Consider the following 23,797-nt stretch of genomic DNA (forward strand, 5'->3'; position numbering starts at 1 on the left):
TTTGAAAGGGTACTGTCCCAGTGACAGCTTTTGAACCTTTTTCCTGAAAGTGTATATATATATATTTATTTATGTATGATTTATAATATATATAAATAATATATATTACATATGTACATGCATGTGTGTGTATTACACATATAAATAGCACAGTACACACATTATGTAAACAAACTTTTATTTTGGATGCAATTAATCGTGATTAATCGATTTGACACCACTAATATATTTACAATTTCATCATATACATTTACACAGTTTCACAGAATTTAATACATTTAAAATGTAACAAACCTAATTTATATACAAACAATAGTAAAGTAACAATAAACAGTCACAATGGCAACTGAAATGACATTCTGCATTTAATATGAATGATTGTGCTGTCTTTCCAAACAGATTTGAAATAACTGATATCACCAGTTTAATAATCGAGCACATTATACATAGTCATTATAGATAGTTTCACATTGGAGATGGATAGAAACTTGTTCAGGATGAAAAAACAGGGTTTTTGTGTGCCTTGGATTATTTGACCTCTTGACAATTCAGTGATATCACAAAAAACATGAATTCCTCAATAATTATGAACCATGGTGAGTCTTGCATTAAACTCTTTCTCCCCATCTATCCCATGCAGTCCTATCTCGGTCTTGTCGGATGATGTGACGTCCTGCCAGCTGTAGGTCCCAGTTGTAGCGGGCGAGGATTTTTTGACATTCCTCACGAGAGCACTGAGTCATGTAATACAGCTGGTCTGTCTGATGATGTAAGGCAAACACGAAAGAATAAGTACAAGTAATGAATAAAGTGAAATGATTTACTTTGAATGAACAAGGTCTAATTCTCTATTACCTTAAGTTGCTGCTCTGCCCTCACAGGATTCCAGTCATTGCGATACAGAGCTTTCTGAACCTGCTCAATGGTCACTCCATGTACTGCCTCCTGAACCTAATGACCAATCAGCATTTAACATATTAGCAACAACATTAAAGAGGAATTAGTCCTATATTATTAAAAAAAAAGGTTATCCAAAATTCAGCAAAAAACTGAATTGTGAAATATTATTGAAATTTAAATGAACTGTTTTCTATATTAATCTGTTTTAAAATGTAATTTATTTCTGTGATAGCACAGCTGAATTTTTAGCAGCCATTACTTCAGCCTTCAGAATCACATGATCGTTCAGAAATCAATCTAATATGCTGATTTGGTGCTCAAGAAGCATTTCTTATTATTATCAATGTTGAAAACAGTTGTGGTGCTTAATATTTTTGTGGAAACTGATACATTTTTTCTTTGATACAAAGTTAAAAAGAACGTCATTTATTTTAATAAATTTTCAAGGGGTGTATCAATATATTGTGTCAATATAGCAATACAAAAATGTAACAACAAGTATCATGGATAGTGATACAATAAAAGTTTGGAAGGTCACACATTTGAGCTTCCATGTTTAATTATTATTAATAATAAATAAATAACAAATACATTATTTAATAATATACAATATTTAAAACATTTTAAATTTACGTAGTCAGGGACAGAGTGCAGGCTTATGTAGCTATTTAACAAAATTCTGTATTTTTAGCTAAGCTGAATCATGAATATTTGTATTCCTTAGGGAATACAATTCATTTTGCTATTCTTTTATGTAATACCAAATTTAGCATTTTAATTAACTACTTTTTGTTAACCATTTATCATGTCTTAGAAGTAGGCCTAATATTTTTTTTTAATTAAATTATAGTGAGTGTTTAAGTATAGTGAGATCAGTATCATGTATCGTATCAAATCAAATTGTGAAATAAGTGTATTGTTACATAAGGTGTCCTTGCTGAATAAATATATATATATATATATATATATATATATATATAGACAAGACAAAGCAAAGTTGTTGAATGTAAAGAAATCGTCATACTTGCGCTATGACTGCTTCCTTGTCAACTTGTGGTGGATACCTCTCCTTTGCCTTCTCCCGCTCTCTTTCTTTCTCTTGCTCCTTCTCTCTCTCCTTCTCTTTCTCAGGGCCATCATCTAATTGAGGGCTTGATTTGGCCAGATGTGTCATCCTGGCAAGGTTACTATTCCCTAAATACTGCTGTTGTTGTTGGAACTGGAACTGTAGCTGTGAATGAGTTTGAGTGGCCCAGCTCGCTGGGTTTACTGGTCTCCGATCATGGATCATCATCTGGGGTTTGACGCATTTGAAGCCGGTGTTTGGTGGGCTGATACATTTGAAACTAGGAGGTGGTGGCCGTGAAGGTGGGACGACAATAGCATCACTAAACCTGCGTGGATCTTGCAATAAATTACTCTGCATGAGTCTGCGTGGGTCAGGTCTCTGAGCTGCATTCCCACCAGCACCTCGACCTTTGTCCTGTGGAGCACCAAGGACAGACTCCAGACTCCTTGACATGCCTGAGGTTTGAGAATAAGACACAGAATGTGACTAGACAGATTATTACATGATCCTTCAGAAATCATTGTAATATGCTGATTTGGTGCTCAAGAAACATTTATTATTATCATCATGTTGAAAACAGTTGTGCAACTTAAATTGTTTGTGGAAATTGTGATTCCCTATTGAACGGTCTCTCCCATTGTGTTATATACTTTGGGAAAACTCCTGTTTACTCTGAAAACTGATGCCTGATTTGTTAACGTTTGTGTATCTGCATGAACAAATGGAGCTTCTGCCCACCAAATTTTCAGAATTTTCTCCTTCATTGCAAAGATCATCTCCTCAGTTGACTCAGAAAAAGAAGCAGCAAGTAGAAGAGCCCCAGCAGCAGGAAGACACTCCTCTTTTGCACCTTCTCCCCTGCGGCTTTCCGACGATTACAAGAGCAAATATCATGCCGCTTATGCGGCTCATGCAGGGCACCCCTGCACACTTCAGATGGGCACAGTGAGTGCGCTGCTTGCCTGGGCCGCGCATGCTGAGGCTGCGCTTACTGAGACAGACTGCTCTCACTGCGACAGCATGAGCTTCTCCCTGCTTCCGGACAGGATCCTGGCACCCTTCTCCCCAATGAATTAACACGGGCTGGCGTGGATAGCAAACTATAAGTAAAGAGTGGCGCACCCCCTCTAATTCTGCCGCCCTCACCTCTGTTAATGGTGCTGAGAAAAAGGGGATATGGCAAACTCCTCCTCGGGAGGAGGTGGTCGCTGCACATCTCTACCCGTCAAACCAGTGCTGGTTTTCCCGGAAGTTCACAATGAACTTACCCAGGTGTGTCACACCCCCTACTTTGTGTGCGTCCACTCTTCTAATTTTGCTGCCCTCACCTCTGTTGATGGTGCTGAAAAAAAAAGGCGATATGGCAAGGTCCCCGTCTGGAGGAGGTGGTCGCTGCACATCTCTGCCCGCCATTGGCCCTGGGACTAACAGCCAATGCTGTGCACCCGTCCAGGCCCAGCAGGTCCATTTCGGCTCTAATAGGCAGGGCTTATTCATCAGCTGGCCAGGTTGGCTCAGAGCTTCACACAATGGTGGTGCTTCAGTGTATCAAGCCAAACTCCTCAGAGGATTGGACGAGTCCAGCCCTTAAGGAGCTGCGCACAGCAACTGGCCTGTCTCTGTGCACTACCAAGGCTATTGCACAGGCAATTGGCGGAGCCATGGTGGTACTAGAGTGCCACCTTTGGCTGGATTTGAAGGAGATCAAGGACGCAGACAAAGTCGCCTTCCTTGACTTCCGTCTCGCCTATGGGGTAATTCGGCCCCGCCGTGTGCGTAGTTGCAAAGCGCTTCACGGCAGCACAGAAGTCGTTGCCGGTCACGTGCCACTTCCTGCCAAAGCGCTGCAGCACGGCAGCTGGTTCAGGTAGCTCCATCTTCCCAGCAACCTGCGAAGCCCTCATTGTCTCCAGCTCAGCCTCGGCCAAATTCAGAGCCTGGGCCCTGACAGCGCCCTCAGATGGCTAAACGCTACCCTTTTCTTGGCTCATGCTTATAGGAGCCCTCATTGCAGGCACTCCGGGGCTGGGCTGGCAGAGCGGCTTCCTTCTGCACTTGCTTATACGTTCCCCATAGCGTATAACGCAATGGGCGAGACCGTTCAATAGGGAATGCTCCATTTACTAACGTAACCTCGGTTTCCTGAGTTGCATACGTTGCTGTAGTGTTGTCAAAAGACCCGGTACTTCGGTACCAAGTCAGTACTAAAAAAATGAAAACGTTACGGTACCAGGTTTTTTTAAGAACCTCCACAAATAGAGTGCAAGTCTGTGGGAAACTCCGCTTCTGTTATGAATATTATTCAATATTTTAATTTGAATGTCGGATTGAAATGAACGTTATTAGAGTAGTTAATCGTTAGCATAAGCGTGGCTAACGCTAATATAATGAGCATTAGAATGAAGTTTCTTTATTAACTATTTAATGCTCCTATAACTTTTATTAGGGTAAAAAAAAACAGGAGGACATGATGATATTTACTATTTTTACACACCAGAGGCTTTTAAATGAATTGTGAATCTAAAATATGTGTGTTAGAGAATGTACAAATGGTTAACATTGTTTGTGTCATATCAGTCAGAAAAGCAGTTCTGGGCTTTTTTTTTCTTTTTTTTTTAGCTAACTTAGTTGTTATTCTTAGCTGAATAACTCTAGGTTTTCAAAAGCCCTTTAAAATTAAATATGTACACAGTTTGAATTAAATGAAAGTATAGTCTAATTTTTTAATTAGCATGTTTTTGTGTTTTGCTTTGGTACCGAAATTGGTGCATAACGCAACTCTCGTTCCCTTATCTCAGGGAACCGAAGTTACGTTAGTAACTGCAGCGTTTCTAATAGGATTCAGGATTCTTTGATGAATAGAAAGTTTAAAAACAGCATTTATTTGTAACAGAAATCTTCTGTAACAATGTAAAAGTCTTTACAGTCAATTTTGATCAATTTAATGCATCCTTTATGAATAAAAGAACAATTTCTTTCAAAGAAATCTTGCTGACCTCTTAACTTTTGAACACATACACTCTTAGTGTATGTGTACAAGACAATAACCTCTTTTACAGTAAATTCAGGCCTTAAATAATACTCTAATGATAATGTGTGAAGTTTGTTACAGTATATTTTAAGTTCTAACCTGCCATTTTCTTGAGATTGGAGCCTTCCTTCTCTCTTGCTAATGGAATCCTCCAACGTTTGCTGAAAAGTACAAAAAAAATGGCAAAAGTCACATAAACAGTTAGATTATAGTGACATCCAACTGTTAAGTTAATTCAAACCTTTTAGTTTATATCTTTAGTTAAAATGTCACTCACTCATCTATTCGTTCTGGGTTGCCCCATCTGCGTGCATGGTCAGTGTCTCCGTGGCCAGAGTGCTGTAGACTACCTTTAACAGGAGAAGAGATCAGAGTCGGACCAGATGCAGGAACTGCTGCTGTGAGAGCGGGGGCAGCCAATGCAGGGGGAAACCAGCCAACACTTAGAGTTCTCTGGTTTTGGCCCTTCCACTCACATATTTCCAGCCTACAACACAACAGAAGAGCATAAAAATACAGAAATCAAAGGGAAGTTATGTTTATAGTTTCTAAGGATCACCACAAAGCCCTATTTTGCATCTCTACTTGTGGTTTACAAATACATTTAGATGGATAATCTACAGCACCTTTCTTTTTTGACAACTCTTGGTCGGCTTTAATATATGTGCTCTTAATTTGTGCTCCAAAATTCAGTCTATTGTTAAATATTGCATTCAATCTGCTATTGCATATTGCACATGCTAATTATTTTAATTCTATAAAATGTCATTTATATTTACATAAAACTGGACAATGTCATTTGTACCTAGTCATTCTGAATCTGTTATTTAATTTTTAAGTGTGGTTTGCATGAGCATATGAAAAAAAAAAAACTAAATTTATTGAAATTAAAGGTTGAGCTATGAATTGAATGCTACTAAGTCAAAGGGAGGGGAGACGGGTTAACAATTACCCACAACCTTTATCAGAGTCAGAGTCAACAAAGATTTATTTGCAGGACTGTTAACAACTTTTAACAATGCCAATGGTATAAGGTAAGGAAACAGACAATATAGAAAATTAATAAGTTAAAGTCAATTTAAAAAATAAGCAAAAATAAAGAGAGAAATAGAAGAAAGAAAAATAAACTATCTTTTATCTAGATTGCCCTCAAACCCCTGTCTTACCCATGATCTATTACAGTCACTAGATCATTCGCCTGTAGAGAGAGTTTTCTGGGTTCTGTGAAGTCTTTCATTGCACGAACCTCCATAGGCTGTGCCTGAAAAATATATTAAAAAGAGAGAATTGTGAGAGAAAATACATTTAATGTTATCATTCATTAATTTTAGTACATGTACACAATTAAAGGGGTCATATGATGCGATTTCAAGTTTTCCTTTCTCTTTGGAGTGTTACAAGCTGTTCGTGAATAGATAAGATCCCTAAAGTTGCAAAGACTAAAGACTCAAACCCAAAGAGATATTCTTTATAAAAGTTAAGACTGGTCCACGCCCTCCTAAAACGCCACCGTTTAAAGACGCTCCCACATGTCTACGTCACGATGTGGGAAGATTTGCATAACACATATTTCCAGCCTACAACACAACAGAAGAGCATAAAAATACAGAAATCAAAGGGAAGTTATGTTTATAGTTTCTAAGGATCACCACAAAGCCCTATTTTGCATCTCTACTTGTGGTTTACAAATACATTTAGATGGATAATCTACAGCACCTTTCTTTTTTGACAACTCTTGGTCGGCTTTAATATATGTGCTCTTAATTTGTGCTCCAAAATTCAGTCTATTGTTAAATATTGCATTCAATCTGCTATTGCATATTGCACATGCTAATTATTTTAATTCTATAAAATGTCATTTATATTTACATAAAACTGGACAATGTCATTTGTACCTAGTCATTCTGAATCTGTTATTTAATTTTTAAGTGTGGTTTGCATGAGCATATGAAAAAAAAAAAACTAAATTTATTGAAATTAAAGGTTGAGCTATGAATTGAATGCTACTAAGTCAAAGGGAGGGGAGACGGGTTAACAATTACCCACAACCTTTATCAGAGTCAGAGTCAACAAAGATTTATTTGCAGGACTGTTAACAACTTTTAACAATGCCAATGGTATAAGGTAAGGAAACAGACAATATAGAAAATTAATAAGTTAAAGTCAATTTAAAAAATAAGCAAAAAATAAAGAAAAATAAACTATCTTTTATCTAGATTGCCCTCAAACCCCTGTCTTACCCATGATCTATTACAGTCACTAGATCATTCGCCTGTAGAGAGAGTTTTCTGGGTTCTGTGAAGTCTTTCATTGCACGAACCTCCATAGGCTGTGCCTGAAAAATATATTAAAAAGAGAGAATTGTGAGAGAAAATACATTTAATGTTATCATTCATTAATTTTAGTACATGTACACAATTAAAGGGGTCATATGATGCGATTTCAAGTTTTCCTTTCTCTTTGGAGTGTTACAAGCTGTTCGTGAATAGATAAGATCCCTAAAGTTGCAAAGACTAAAGACTCAAACCCAAAGAGATATTCTTTATAAAAGTTAAGACTGGTCCACGCCCTCCTAAAACGCCACCGTTTAAAGACGCTCCCACATGTCTACGTCACGATGTGGGACGATTTGCATAACGCCGCCTAAATGTTCATGCAAAGAAAGACGGCGTAACTTTATTGTTGCTGCCACCGCCATGATGTGTAGACGCTGTGTGTTTTGTTGCGAAAGCGAAAATACTTTGTTTGGCTTTCCAACAGAGGACGCGACTAGATATCAGTGGTTAAGTTGTATTTACAGCACTGTTCCAGAACAGTTCAACCCAAATATTCAGATGTGTGCAGCGCATTTTACGGAGGACGAGGACTGTTTCCTGCATATTTAAAAAATTTGCCACTGATGATTCAAACACGAGTTTTGAGCAGTGTAGAGTAGCGCTTGTTGTTTGTCATTTCTCCGATCACAAATGCAGACATGGTTTTATGTTCACCGGGTGCGATGCAACGCAGCGCGTAAAAAGACATTATAAGTCATTATAATCCTTAATTATGTCCCCACTGGAAGCAACAAATGCCTCGTTTATATTGGGTTTTATTGGTTTTGTCTCGTCGCGCCGGGACACGGCATCACAGTATGGTAAGGGGCGTAACATTTCAGTCACACGCTTGAGGTATTCGGCCAATCATAACGCACTGGATAGCTGGCCAATCAGAGCACACCAGAGTTTCAGAAAGGCAGGGCATAGAGGAGAAACAATAATGTACAGTATGTGAAAAATAATGTGTTTTTTTTGTCTCGTCGCTCCGGGACACGGCACTGCACCAAGACTGGGGGAAACTGTCCTGGTTTTAGATATGCTTTTTGTATAGCACAAGAGGTACACTATACTGTTTAGCAGTTTGGGGTCAGTAAGATTTTAACGCCTGAAAGAAGTCTCTTATGCTCACCAAGACTGCATTTGTTTGATCAAAAATACAGTAAAAACAGAGCAATTTTATGAAATATTATTACAATGAAAAATGTAATTTATTTTTGCATTGGCAAAGCTGAGTTTTCAGCAGCCATTACTCCAATGTGAATATTAATGAGATTAATAAGAGGCAGAGCTTTAAAACTGACCTCTGCTACCATGGTGGTGAGCTGTGAGAAGGTCGGTCGGTCAGCAGGACTGCAAGCCCAACATTTACGCATCACAGAATATAACTCCTGCGGACAGTCTGGAGGCCTTTCCAAGCGCTCGCCTTCCCGCTCAACACGATATAAAATCTATACAAAGCACAACATGTCACTTAGTCATCAAAGGAAATAGTGCTTATTACAGCTATAGTTCATAAACAGAGCACAGCATTTTTCACAATTGTATTGCATCAAACCAGCATATATACCTGTCTGCCAGACTGCCCCAACCAGGGCTCCTCACAGTACGTGAACATTTCCCACAATGTGACACCAAACATCCAGACATCTGAAGCATGAGAGAAAGTACCTACACGCAAACTCTCAGGAGCACACCTATAGAAAGCAAGAAAGAGGCTGGAATTACTATCCTCGACCTAGCGAACAGGTAATAGTGACAACCTTTCTTCATTAAGATCATTGTTTCTACTTATACTTTGATTTATGGAATTGTATTCAGAATTCTGAAATAGCTCTTTCTGGTTCTTTAATCCAGCTTTCTTACCATGCAAAGGGAATGCGCTTGTGTGCCGTCATTATATAGTGGTTCCTGTGCTGATCCAAGCCTCTCATCAGTCCAAAGTCTCCGATCTTCACTAGCTCTCTAGCAGCCAAGAGCACATTCCGGGCAGCGAGGTCTCTGTGGATGAAGCGTCTGGACTCTAGGTACTCCATACCTGCAGTAATCTGTGTGCTGAAGAGCCAGAGCCGTGAAAGAGGATAATCTCCCTGTCGTAGATGCAGAGTGTCGTATAAAGAGCCAACGGGAGCCAGCTCCGTTACCTAATAAAAAAAGGAAGTTTAATTATGTCATCCATCTTACCATAACCAGCACTGCAACAACATAACCAGCAACACTACTGTTCAAAAGTTTGGGGCCAGTAAGATCTTTACCAAGGTTTTTAACTCTTATACTCACCAAAGTTGCATTTATGTGATTAAAAATACAGTAATATTGTGAAATATTATTGCAATTTAGTTCAAATGTTAGAAAGTTAACACTTCTCTTTTACTTTTTTAAAAAAGAAATATTTATTTAGTATTTATTTGAATTAGAAGTCTTTTGTAACATTATAAGTGTCTTTACTGTCACTTTTAATCAATTTAATGCATCCCTGCTGAATAAAATTAATCTATTTTAAAATAAAGACCTTACTCACCCCAAACTTTTGAACGGTAGTGTACATCTTTAAACAACAACATGCTAATACAGTTTTATTTCACTCCAAAAATAAATAAATAGGGAAAACTTCAAATTATTGCAAATGTATTGTATGCACCAAGGTCTTATACTTCAGACTAATATAAAATGCTTTTTGTTTTGAACATTCTGCAAGTTACTTTTGCAGTTTTTGCAAGTTACACTTGCACAAGTTTTCTTTATAAGTGAATTAGTGAATCACTGAATAAATCGATTTGTTCAAAAACATTATTTATTCAGGAACTAAAGTCTTTATAAGTGAGTCATTGAATAATTCATTCAACAGATTTGCTAAAAAACACTGATTCATTGAGGATCACGCAGCGGTTAATTCTGCTTTGTTTAAAAAGTATTTTCGTTAGTGGTGCACAAAAATACACAAAGTAAAAGGGCAATATTGTGTCTAAAGTGTAAGTTACTAAATATTAACTTCTTGTTTATTGAACTGGTTTATAAAAGCCAATATCACACTCATCAATCATATTTTTGGTCTGAATATCACCAAGACTGATACTCCTTCAATTAACAAAATAAATATGAAAAGGGAATAAGTCATTTATATTTATATGCATAAAAAATACAAAGAATCGATTATTAGTACAGAATATGATCTTACATAAAAAGTTAAAATTACCATTTTAAGAGGATGAGTAAGGACAACACCATACAGATGTATAATGTTGGGGTGGTCCAGAGACTGCATGGTCGTAACTTCCTGGAGGAATTCGGTCACCACTTCTCCATATCTGGATGCGCCACCCCTCAAGGTTTTCACTGCTACAGGCAACTTAAAATAGGAAAACAATACTGTTAGTGTAGTATTTATTTCTATGTGTTTAAGCTTCTAGAAAGAAAAAAAGAAAACATACTTATATTTGGTTTAAAGCACTCACCACTCGTCCAGTCGGTGTTTGCCATTCTGCTTTCCTAACTACCCCAAAGGAACCTGAGCCTAGCCTGTCCCCAAAGATCAGTTCACTGTCCTGGATAAGACAGGGGAGTGCACGCCCTGGTTCTGGCCCCTGGCCTGACCCAACACCATTAAACTGCTCACTTCCGTCTGGGGTGCGACCATTGAAGGCCTAGTAGAAAATAGACAGCGATGATCACAGGTAGGCTAAGTGAATGAATAAAAAGAGGGGGTATGTAATGATGTGAAATACCTTAATCATCCACGACCGTGGTCGCATGTTGGTTTTGTAACGTCTGACGGCTTCCCATAATCGTCGCTGTCCTGTTGACAGAGAAAAATCACCAGAAAACAGCAATAAATACAAAGACACACTGATACACAAACCATATTAAAAGCACTAAATGATTATATTCACCATTGTAGGGTCTTTAAGTACACAAAGAAAATCAAACAAAATAACATGATCTTCAAATACCAAACTGCTTTACTAGACAAACCTGGTTTACTAATGCCAATCTGTTCAAGATCTGCTTCTTTAACGTAGTTCAGGTGCTCAATACGTGTCACATTGAGTCCATCTCGCATCCTTAGGTAGAATCTCTCTAGCTGCACACCAGCAAGGAGCTGGTACAGCCACTGAGTGTCATGATCCATCATTATTAGACTGTCACACAGCAACTCTGAAACACCAACAGAGCAATGAAATGAGGTCAGAAAATAACGTAAAATAAATCTGAGCAATCCGAGACATTCATTGTTTTTCCTATATGGTCATTTTTAATTTTGATTCCATAGGAACTACCTAGAGTACACCTAGAGTAGTGTGTCTTTTCTGAATAGACACTACATGGCTGTTCCTTACAATTTGAAGCCTCACTGGGTTGCTATGGATGCCTGTTGGGAATTTGCTGCAAGCCAGTGAGAAATTAAACAAACAAGAGACCTGAGCTGTGTTAAGAAAGCCCTCTTAAAGTGCATGGTACTCAAAATACTTCCTTTTTTACTTTATTCAGTTTAGATTTACAGGGGTGGTGCACATAATTCATTTTTTTTAATTGCCAGTTTAACTGTTAGAGATCATTTTCAACTGCACATATTACCAACTACATTAAAATATATACATGTACTACAGGTAAAAAAATGCAGAAATTAAAGGGGTCATATGATGCTGCTAAAAAGAACATTATTTTGTGTATTTGGTGTAATGAAATGTGTTTATGCGGTTTAAAGTAAAAAAAAACACATTATTTTCCACATACTGTACATTATTGTTTCTCCTCTATGCCCTGCCTTTTTGAAACGCGTCGATTTTTACAAAACGGCTAACTCTTAACTTTTATAAAGAATATCTCTTTGGATTTGAGACTTTAGTCTGCAACTTTACAGATCTTCTTTATGCACCAAGAGCTTGTAACACTCTAAAGAGAAAGGAAAAAATGAAATCGCATCATATGACCCCTTTAATATATACTATACATGCTAACAAACAGTCTAAAACTCAAGGAAGCAGGGGAGTTTATAAACCAAACAAACCACTTTTTTCAGTGGATGCCAATGAGGACAGAGGTATGTGGCCAGCCACTTCAGGCATTTGATTAAAAGAGAATGATTTACCACCTGCTCAGCACGATTAAACTCATAAAGCAATTATGCTATGAATGACCACTGAATACCTCTCTGAAGTATTCTAACTTGTTTGTATTGGCAAGGAAATCCCCTTTTAACAGTTGCATAGTATACACAAGTATGCAAAGCAAGATTTGGAAGTTATGTGCAGCACAGAATAGACTTTTTTGCCTGCAAAGTACTGTGTCATTGCTTTCACAAGTCCGTGAACCTCCCATTCCTATCAGCATGTGTTCAAAGAGACAACTAGAAACTCTCTGCACTCTTGTGTTTACAGAACCATGACAACATAAAGACCAACTCAGACACATGACCTTTTAGTGAATAATCAGCCAGTATGCCTCAGAACAGACCGCTCTAAAACTATGGGGCTTGTCTGAGCAGGAAACCTAAGAGTTTCAAAGTAAGATTCTCCAAGACTACACACCCAAAGTCCACACCCTGAATGACAAAAAGTAGACTCCGTGTGAAACTCAAGGCTCTAAAGTTTAGTTGACAAGGTATATTCTAGACCAGATCTTACATTTGTAATAACTACAGGATTATTGTTGTTAATCGGAGCATGAGCAAATGTTTTATTTTAGTCAAAAAATATCTCCAGAAGAGAGTGAAAGATTTTAGAGCCGGTCATTTTCAGCTCTAACAGGTTGCAACTTTCAGGCTGGTTTTCCTCAAGCTGGCTTGTTTGATAAAGCCATGCTTCTGTTAACATTTGATACAGTCTCCTCTGAAACTGGGTGTGAACTGATGTATCAAACAGTTTCTACAGCATTACTGTAATCAAATATGTTTCAAACCTTTTGAAAGTCTTAAAAGCAGAAAACAGTGGCTTTTTACAAAGAGTTATAAATGAGTGTACACCCAAATGACAGCTTCTGTTTGTCATGTTTTGTCAAAAGGCATGACTTTAATCCTTCATGTATAATTAACTTTAGAAATGTGTCAAACATATGCAGTTGACCTATGACCGGGTAGTTAGTCACAAACAATATGCAGGTCATTATTACATACTAATTTCCTAATTAACGGCACAGAACTAATTATTATATCAACGTTATTTGAGAGATTTGTTAAGTGTATGGTATATAATGCTGCCTGCCCACTTAATATTCAGAATGAGTGTAGGACAAAAAATGTTAAATACTTTATTTGTCATTCATTTTTTTCTTAGCAGCAAATAAAAGTAGGCCTATGGTCCCTCATTAATAATACATTTTTCAATAAGGAGAGGAAACGTTTTACAAAACTTCATTTCAGCGTCATATGAAAAACAGTAATTTCAACAGATATGAAAAAGGCCTACACTGAAACTGAAACTACCCACAGATACTCAGATACAGTAGGAAAAAAACTGCGTAAAATTGTAGTCTGTATATACTGGAATATTGAGTAATTATTATATACACTGACACAAAGGGAAGTCTTTAATGCAGTTTTTGAAAGCAAACTTACATACTGTTGGTTTCACCTTGTGCTATAAATCAACCATGAAAGCAGATAAGAACGACTTAGGTACCTGGGCCCAGGTGAGTGTTTTTAAAGCATAATAACACCAAAGCGGAAATGACGCTCTTAAAAACAATTCCATGGTAAATCGTTACTTTTGACCAACCATCCCTTTTGTTTAGACTCTCATTCACTTTTAATTAATATATTGCTTTTTTTTCCATACATCATTAACTTTTCTTTGCAGAATAAGGATGCTAATTGCAGTAAACAAAAGCTTATACTTACAAAACTTTTTTTTCCCGCAGTCGAATCACTTTCTTCAGCTCGTAAGTCAACTGCACTCCAGGTATAAACTGTCCATTACGAATCGTTCATTTTTAGTGAGTTTCACGTATGTTTTTATAATCCGCCGTGCTAGAATATAGAAGCTAGTTTAAATAGTCCGTCTATCATTAATCTATGGGTTATGAGTAGTTTTTAAAGTAGCCTAAAGACAGGTGTTTTATAGACTGCATCTGACGTCTCTCTGCGATTCCAAAGCAATCCGTCTAAGTTCTTCCTCACTCCGCCTCCTCACGTCCTCCACCCTTAACACCAACATTTCCCCTTCACCACCTGCTGGATTTATGCCCTTTATTACATCATACTGTTGTTTTTCCTCCCCAAATTTGACAGTCATGTGGATTTTGATGTTTACGCTATCTTCTTTCTTTCCCCCTATTGTTTACCATGCTGGGCTCAAAAAGCTATAGATCCTTATAGCCTACTTGAAAACCACATCGTTGTTTGTAGGCCTATTCCCCATCATAAACATAAAATATTTTATTAATTCCTACTCTGTATAATGAATAATCCAAAACACTTGTCTATTTGTATCTGCAACTGGCATTTTAATTAAATTATTATCTAAGTGGACAATATCATGGTTTTCCAATTTCCTTTTTTTTTTTAAATACATTTTACTAAATAAATGATTACATTTTAAATATAGGATATAGGTTAAAGGTAATATTCCACAGCAACCATGTGTTTAGCTTTACAGGAAACATGGGCTTATTTTCTTGCTATTGGTTTTGAAAATTCGGAAGTGTTGAAATAAAGGACGTCAACAATTGTGACAAATGACAATAAATGGGCGTGAAAAGAAAATTGTAAATATTGTAGGCTATTAGTACACTCAGTATGAAGGAACTCTCACAAATTACATAAAGCCCTGCTGCATTAGAAGCACTTGAAAACAGAGACTATTTTCCCCAGTGCCCCTTTCAGTCATGCCTTTCTGATCCTGTCTTTCCAGTTTGACTGGATATTTCTTCTTCTCACAAAGACACACACACACACACACATATGCAAATGATCACGTGAAATCATGTATTAGATTACCCTTAGTCAACCTATAAAAATTACCCTTTGGGGGAAAAATAACTTTTATTAACAACTCACTTCCTGGTTATCTATTTACGATACTGTACATATCATAAATAACTATTGACTGTTAACTTAAAAAAATAATAATAATAATAAAATAAAATAAAATAAAAAAAGTGTAGGTGATTTTAACCATGGAAATGAAACTAGCTGCATTGCATGGGAACATGCTTATTAAGCACTATATATTTATGCCAGTGTTTTTGTCAGTGAACAGTAATTTTATTTGAAAATAAACCAAATACACAAATAAAATCTTTGTATACAGTAGTGAACCATTAGTATAATATAACGGATATTAACAGCTGAGTTCTGAGAAATCCCATTAACTGTGAATAGGTTGAGTCAACTGTGTGCTGCAATTGAAGGCCGCATCATTTAGTCCAAACTAGTGCCATTTTTTAAATAAGCTCTTCCTTCCCATCACATTGTGACTCAGACCTAGAAATATGCAGCCTGTACTTAACCATATGTCAGAATTGAAACAGATACTGACAGCATAGGAAAAGACCACAAACAAAATGGTTAAGTGGAGACAAGAGGAGGCTATATAGGCTACCATATTTGAAATGAGAAACTAAATTCAACTACTGAACATCACATTTTTAATCTACTAAATATTTAAGTAAATACTAGATACTTGATTTAGAAAAAACTAAATTAGTAATAATTTCTATAAGTTCCTTAATATTTCTCATTTTTATTCTAACAGTTCATTTGCTTAAACCCCCTTTTTACATTTAAAGCTCATTCTTCATCACACGGTTTGACCCAGTATTAGTATATTAATATGTTGCAAGTATCTTCGTTTGGGTGTTATTTTTAGTGCTTTATTTTGTCAGTATTAGTGATGGGAATTCTGGCTCTTTTTAGGGAACCTGGATCATTTGGCTCAGCTCAACAAAAAGAACCGGCTGTTTCGGCTCTCAAATGGCTTTTTTAAATCAGCCAAATTTGTCAGTGTTTTGACCTATGTCTGTTATGTGTGCACAAATATATTTTAATTATTCTAAGTAATTAAACTAAACCATTAAAAAAATAAAATTCAAAAATATAAAACGCCACATAATATGCCGTTTTGTTAAATTACACTAGGCCTATATAATTCAGATTTACACAATTCAAATTCAAATCATTTTGTCATATTTCTGACCTTTCCGAAATACCATAATTTTACATTATTTTGGTATAAAAACCAAAAACCTAATTTATGTAAAAACATAAAACACTATTAGCCTACAGAACGCTATTACCCAGATTGCACAAGTAGGCTATTTCTCTAAGATGTCTGCTAAAGAGCTCTTGTTCTGGGAAACATCTGCTGTGTAAAAACATCTGATTTACATACATTCTAAAACATAAACATCTTCAAGACATCTGATAGCAAACGTCTTAGAGACATATTGCAGATGTAAACGCAGACATTAAATAGATGTGATGTATCAGGGTATGTGCTCTCAGGGTAGTGAACTATCCAAAACACAAACTATTATAAACAAATCATTCTCAAAATGTAACACATGGTGTGCCATATAACAGATAAAACTAAATTACAGTGTGCAAAGCAGAAGCATCAAACACAGTTGTATCGTTATGTATCTATTAACCCTGAAACATTGTCACATTGTGCATGCGTTGAATCAGTTGGTGTGTATGTGCGTGCGTGCGACCAATCGCGAGCGAGAATCATCACATGCACATCAAAGCAAAATAAGTCAGTACAAGCAGTGCGCGTGGCAAAAAACATCCCATTATTTTCTCTTGTATTAACAAAGTTTTAAAAAATCGCTGAGAGCCGTCGTAGAAAACGACCAGGAGCCGACTCATATCGTTCACTTAAAGGAGCAGTTCGCGAACGACACACATCACATGTTAGCCAACCGCCATAAAACTCCAAAAGAAGAAGAAGAAGACACACATCACAGTCAGCATCTGCAACGAGGCCAATGATGCAGAAAGTGGGGATTGAAAGAAAGGTATATGGAAACAGAAGAGAAGATACTGTTATAACCAGGATCCGTATAGGACACTCTAACCTTAATTATTCATTGTATATAATAGGAAAAAGTGAGTCAGATAGCTGCAGTTACTGTGGAATAACAGAAACAGTTGAACATGTGCTTTTACATTGTGAGGCATATAATAGACAAAGAAAGCAACTTGTTGAAAAACTAAGAGATATGGAAATCAATGACATTTCAGTTATGAATATATTTCAGAATGCACAGAAACATCTAAGGGTTTATGATTTTCTTCTAAAATATCTGAGAGATACAGATTTGATTAGAAGAATTTAGTTTTTTTTTTTTTTTTTTTTTTAAGTTTTTTTTATTAGTAGTATATGATATATTCGTTCATCGAGGCCTCACACTCCATCCCAGTAGGTGGCGGAAATGCACCTTAAGCTGGTTTGCCAACCGCCATTAAACACAAAAGAAGAAGAAGAAGAAGAGGCCAATGATGTCATTAGTTTCGCGCGGCGTTGCTGTTTACGCTTTCGTGCAAAGAACGCGACTATATTCATTGATTGAGGTGGAAACCCTCATTATGCACAATTTGGTTTATCTGCCCCAAATTCGTGGAAAATAAAGGCGAAGCTGCTGTGTGTGCTATTATCTTACACTGGTGTAAAACTGCGCGAAAAAGGTGAGTGATATGGGAGCACAATTGAATAGACTGTAGGCAGCTGTTAGCTCGAAAGCTAGTTAGCAAATTTGCACATGCCAACAAGCGAAAAATACCAAAGGAACCGTGAATTAAACGTCTACCGTCATTGCAAAACGCACTAAACACGAGTTGTTTCAAGAAATGAAATGGCTTTTGAAAGGCTTGGTGGATATGAAGCTGCATGAGACATGTTCTCCGTTCATTTAGTCGTTGATTTTACAGTTGCCCATGGATATATCTGAATATATTGAACATGAATATATCTGCAAATTTCATGAATCGTGTTTGGTTAAACGAGCACAGACAATTTAATTACTTTGACAATGCATACTGTCTAATAAAGCTAATACCTGCTTCCTGTGTAAATTGTTCTGCTCCAGTATTCGATGCGTTTAAATTAGAGTAAATGAGAACTGTATATAAAATATGCTATTGTATGTATTTAAAATGTCAAAAGTAGATATGTATGGTAGCTAACATCTGCTTCACTTTGCGAGTCACCATATAACTGACTGATTACTGGTCTTATAAGTAACAAGTAACACATCTGTACTGTGCAAATTACCTGCCTGCACCTTAAACAAAATTCAAGGCACTGAAATGACCCTAATTCTCACTCTTGCAGGCGGCGAGCTGGCGCAGATAGCAGGTTGCCAGTGGACTATGAGAGACAGCGGTGGAAGCCTGGCCCAGAACCGCTGGCAAGGTGAACTCTCCTTGACTGTGAGCCAGAAAGCCAGCAGTGTTGGGGGCATGGGAGGTGTTCTAATGGATCCAAACTCCCCTCCTAATGCTACCAGCCCCATTCACCTCAAACTAGGTCACAAGGAACAAGTCTGGACTGGAGAGTACATTGAACCGGTAGAGGTTGATGAAGAAGCTGGCTTTGATGAGGATGAAGAAGATATGGAAGAAGAAGAACGAGATGAGGAATGTGTTCCATGGGAGGAGAAAGATGAAGTGGAAGACTGGCAAATGCCATTTGAATCACAACCGCAAGCCATGCTCGCTAATAATTATCGGCAGCAGGTGTCCTTGCATGAAGGGGAGGCCAAATTCCAAGCCAGAGACTTTCCTGAGAAGCCGTTCTGGATTCGGCTTCGTGGACTTAGACAGCAAAAGCTGAAGCGATGGCGAGGACTGCGGTCTAGTGCAAGGATACGCAACCGGCTTGTGCAGAATTGGAAAGCGTGGAGACAGCGGGCCCAGTGGGCCAGCACCCTAGGGTATCGACGGGCAAGGAGGTGGCGCCAGTATAGCCTTTATGCCAGCAAGAGACTGGATGAGCAGGGATGTGACACCATGGGCTCATCACAAACAGGTTTGGAGACAAGTGGAAGAGAAACAGGTGAGACTTTTCCTTTTCTCGTTATTTAGAGCAGAGGTTTTCAATCTGGGGAATGGGGGCCGCAAGGGAATGCTTTGATTTAAATAAATGAATGACTGATTGATTAAAATAATATAAATTATATTTTAAATGCATCAGTATTCAGTACAGTACTATAGTGAGTAGAAATAAAAAGGCAATAATGTAACATAATAGAAATTAATTATTTTCGGAGGGGGTCCCTCACACACTTGTTGAAAACTACTGATTAAGAGTAAGTAGAATTATAGTCAGAACTGCAATATATTATATGTTTGTTTTCTCTCCACAGAAAACAATTTCTCTGTTTTCAGTGGTTATCATGGGGATTCTCAGTCAAATTCAACAGTCAGTGGTGGTCAGGAATATCTTTCTATGCCCCTGAAGCCCACCACTCAGAGGATGGCGATGACCCTTACAGAGGAGCACAGGTCTTATGTCCAAGGTAGAACTGTTGTTCTCTAAAAGCTGTAGAAACATACATCCAATCTCTTATTATCTCTTTTGGTTATGATATGGAAGTATGTCCAGCGATTAATATTTGGAAAATATAGGACTTTAGGCCAAGATTGCAGTTTAAAGTGGATGTTATACTCAAGCTATTGGCATAAAACTGGCATTAAGGCAATTTTTTTAGTTTTATTTTATTTCTGAATAATCCAGACTGCCTTTTTAAGTAGACAAATGAAATTTCTCACCTAATTTGGTGTTTAAATGGAAAACATGTTCAAAACTCTGTGGTTCCTCATGCATGCATTTATTTATTTCTCAGGTCTTCTTGACAAGTACCTTCAAAAGTATGGAAGTCTGATTCCTGTACATTCAGATGATATTGTTGAGGAATTGCAGGGCATCTTCAATGAGGACTTCACTCAGCCACACAGGTCTCACACATGCACAACCTCAAATACACTCTCTTTCTTTCAGTTGTTTATGTCTTTGTGCATTTATTGTGTACCATATGCATCTTTGGAAGGAACTAAAGTTTTTTTTTTTTCTTTACCATGTGCCCACAGGACAGTCATGGTGCAACATTTAATTCAGTCCTACCAGAGATCACCAGGGACTGCCATGGTGAAAGGGTTTCGGGTGAATTACAAGCGTCATGTTCTCACAATGGATGATCTCAGCACCCTCTATGGACAGAATTGGCTCAATGACCAGGTCAGTTTTGAGTTATAAATGCACAGCACTATTTTCCATTCATTTTTCATCTGTCCAGCTTAATGCACACATTGTTCTTATGCACACATCTGATTTCTTAAGGTCATGAACATGTATGGAGACCTTGTGATGGATTCGGTGCCTGAAAAGGTGATTATTTTTTAGTTATTTTTAGTTATTTAGTTATATCCGGGCAGGGACACCGGCAAAGGATAAGTATCGCTTTTTATTTCTCCTCTTTCCTATTACTTGTTTCACTTCTGTTTCAGTTTTTTTTATAACCATTTCTTACTATGTATCAGTAAGTTGTTGTTATTTTAGCATGTGTGTTTGGCTCAGTGTTATTTTTTTTAGGATTACTGATAAACTAATGTAGTTTGATTTGTATTAGTTTTCTATTTTAGTTTTAGTTACAGTTGTAGTCATGTTGTCATTTTATTAGTTTTTTTATTATGTCTATATAGGTTTTTTTTATTAAGTTTTAGTTTTATTTCATTTGAGTTATTTCAGTACTTCAACATACAAAATGGAAATGAAATAATATATATATATATATTGAATGTATTTATATATATGTACATGTATATGTATATGTGTGTGGCTGTACATACACATATGTAGTTGTTTTTTGGTGTTTGGCTTAGTGTTATGTTAGAATCATTATTATACTCATACCTTTTGTTCTTTTAATATTTTGAATTGTTTTTAGCTTTACTTTTTTGTTTTCATTTAAATGTTTAGTTTTGAAATGTTGTATGCATTTGTTATTTTTATTTAATTTCTTTTATTTTCTTAAATGTGTGTATATATATATAGTATTTATAGAGTTTTAGCTTTTAGTTTTAATTACTTTTTCTTATTTGTAAGTCGCTTTGGATAAATGACTAAAAGTAAAGTAAAAGTAAAAATTATTTCTCATTTCTCCTGTGTAATTCTCCTATTCTGTCATATTAGTTAACCTGATCCTAGTTCAACCTTAATAACAAAGGTTGTGAAATACAAATGGATCCTGGACTGTTCAGTAATCAATGTATATAATAAAGTGAACATTTTTAGACACAAATTATTGTGAGTTGGTAAGTCAGTTTTATAGTTGTTGTTGATTGTTGGGGAAAGTTAATTTGTATTCAGTTGTGTTCAGTGCTTTCTGTTATATCTAATGGCATCTCCTTCATTTTAGGTGCACTTCTTTAACAGTTTCTTTTATGACAAGTTGAGGACCAAAGGTTATGATGGAGTGAAACGGTGGACAAAGAATGTAAGAAAATTCATAAGAACAGCATTTATTTGCAATGCATTATAAATGTCTTTACTGTCACTTTTGATAAATTTAATGCGTCCTTGCTGCATTATCGGTAATCTCTTAAAAAGAAAAATCTTACTGACCCCACACTTTAGAAGTTTATGATCTTCGTATGTGCATAACATAATCATGTACTAATTAATGATTAATTTATATGGGTCCATTCTTTAGTAATAATCCTTAAAGCAAATCAGCAGAACTATGCTTTTATTAATAAAAGTACAAACATGTTTCAGGTGGACATCTTCCAGAAGGATCTGTTGTTGATTCCCATTCATTTAGAAGTGCACTGGTCACTGGTCTCGGTTGATATTAAACAGCGCTTCATCACGTACTTCGATTCTCAGCGAACCCTTAATCGCCGCTGCCCCAAAGTAAAAGCCCTACAAAAAATATTGTTTTATGCACAGTCAAAAACTTCTTTAAAAGTTATGAAATTTCTTTAAAGTTGTGTGTAATGTCTAAAACATTAGATAAAAAAAATAAATTCTTAACCTTTGTTTTTGTGTTTGTAATTTATCTCAGCTAAGTGACATTTTTTCTCTCCACAGCATATTTTTAAATACCTTCAGGCAGAAGCCATGATAAAAGAGAAGAGAGACTTTTGCACAGGGTGGAAAGGTTTTTTTAAAATGGTGAGTCCAGTCACTGCAGTGACTGTTACCATAAATTGCTACCTGACTTTTTTTGTAATGTCTAATGTTGTTCAGTTGTTTGATTGACAATTATTAGAGCCTCTCTTTTTTTATGTTACAGAATGTTGGCAGACAGAATAATGACAGTGACTGTGGTGCATTTGTCCTGCAGGTATATATACACCAACTTCATTCTGAAGTTTTATGGGTGGTTGATAAGAATCAGATTAACTGACTCAGTACTGTACATTTATAGCAGTTTATCCAAAGTAAAATCCATTAAGCTCTATTAAAAACCATAAAGCATTTGTCAGAACATATGTTGTTTGAGATGTCTTTTCATCAATTACACACAAAAGATTTACCTTTTATTTTCTCCACCTCTTCTTTAGTATTGCAAGTGTCTCGCATTGGGTCAACCCTTCAGCTTCAGTCAACAGGACATGCCCAAACTGAGGAGACTTATGTACAAAGAACTGTGTTATTGCAAGCTCTCACTGTGATATTTGTCTAAAGACTGCACAGCCAGTGGAGAAAAATATACATTTGTCCAAATGGCCTGAGAGACTTCACACTGAGGATATTTCATCCTCGCTCACTTTTATTTTTATTTTGTATAACTTTTTTGTTTGGTTTCGTACTGGAGCCCAACATCTTGCCTGAGAGATCTGAGGTGATTTACGGTCGATAGCCTGTCTTGCCCTTGTGACATACTGCCTAAAAGGAACACTCCGTTTCAGATTTTGCTTTTGTTCTGTGCATAAAGATGTTGCTGATCCGAAATGTTGGCATGAGGGTATCTGTGCTCTTAAAGCAAGTGACAAATCATGTCTGCAGTTTTGTTTTTAATAAATCATCTTATGAAAATAATGATCTGTGTATTCATCGGAACACTTATTATTCTGTGAGTCACGTTGCAATTAATGATAACATGATATTATGAAATGGCCGGGATTTATAATGAAGTGGTGTTACTGAATCAACGTGTCAGTGAGGTGTTCTCAGGTTATGCTGTGTTCGCCCTTATTCAAACTGGAAATGATACCAGTAAGCTGGTTTTTCCTCAAAGCATATTTGTATGGACTATTAAATGACCCACTAGCAACACAAGCTGTGAATCATAAATGACTCACTTGCAACATTTATGTACAGGAAAACAGCTCTTGGGTAATAAGGGAAGAGTTACCTCTGACTGTATTTTCTGGAAGTGAGCAAATTAGTATTTGACATAGTAACAACGTTTTTTTTATTTGCTTTTTTAAATTCAAGTACAGTTAGCAACAGTTCGAAAGCAAAAAATAAATAAATTAGTAAGACACACATTAACATAATGAAAGTACCTTTACAGTCTATTAAAATCCCATTAACA

At 36.7% G+C, this 23,797-nt stretch overlaps 2 protein-coding genes across 4 annotated transcripts; one reads left to right on the forward strand and one right to left on the reverse strand.

The window, feature by feature from the left end:
* Nucleotides 1-250: 250 nt before the first annotated feature.
* Nucleotides 251-14,472, reverse strand: LOC107754699 (activated CDC42 kinase 1-like). Of its 2 annotated transcripts, none has more exons than XM_016571263.1 (14): nt 14,151-14,472; nt 11,288-11,470; nt 11,041-11,111; nt 10,771-10,959; nt 10,512-10,664; nt 9,182-9,459; nt 8,886-9,012; nt 8,620-8,766; nt 7,241-7,335; nt 5,278-5,487; nt 5,100-5,161; nt 1,925-2,424; nt 856-951; nt 251-761 (listed from the first exon to the last, which is right to left on the reverse strand). In XM_016571263.1, the coding sequence occupies exons 2-14, from the start codon at nt 11,445-11,447 to the stop codon at nt 609-611; spliced, it is 2,241 nt and encodes a 746-aa protein (XP_016426749.1). In that variant the 5' UTR covers nt 11,448-11,470; nt 14,151-14,472; the 3' UTR covers nt 251-608. The 2 variants fall into 2 exon arrangements, with proteins under 2 accessions (XP_016426749.1, XP_016426748.1); XM_016571262.1 differs by lacking the exon at nt 14,151-14,472 and adding an exon at nt 13,869-13,943.
* Nucleotides 14,473-17,745: 3,273 nt separating this feature from the next.
* Nucleotides 17,746-23,370, forward strand: LOC107754702 (uncharacterized). Of its 2 annotated transcripts, XM_016571271.1 has the most exons (11): nt 17,746-17,939; nt 18,586-19,308; nt 19,619-19,771; nt 20,099-20,210; nt 20,343-20,490; nt 20,593-20,640; nt 21,671-21,748; nt 22,030-22,167; nt 22,345-22,428; nt 22,550-22,600; nt 22,821-23,368. In XM_016571271.1, the coding sequence occupies exons 2-11, from the start codon at nt 18,624-18,626 to the stop codon at nt 22,929-22,931; spliced, it is 1,608 nt and encodes a 535-aa protein (XP_016426757.1). In that variant the 5' UTR covers nt 17,746-17,939; nt 18,586-18,623; the 3' UTR covers nt 22,932-23,368. The 2 variants fall into 2 exon arrangements, with proteins under 2 accessions (XP_016426757.1, XP_016426758.1); XM_016571272.1 differs by lacking the exon at nt 22,030-22,167 and having other exon boundaries at nt 22,821-23,370.
* The last annotated feature ends 427 nt before the right edge of the window (nt 23,371-23,797 follow it).

This window comes from Sinocyclocheilus rhinocerous, unplaced genomic scaffold (assembly GCF_001515625.1).
Source record: "Sinocyclocheilus rhinocerous isolate Xijiao unplaced genomic scaffold, SAMN03320098_v1.1 scaffold742, whole genome shotgun sequence".
Taxonomy (NCBI): domain Eukaryota; kingdom Metazoa; phylum Chordata; class Actinopteri; order Cypriniformes; family Cyprinidae; genus Sinocyclocheilus; species Sinocyclocheilus rhinocerous.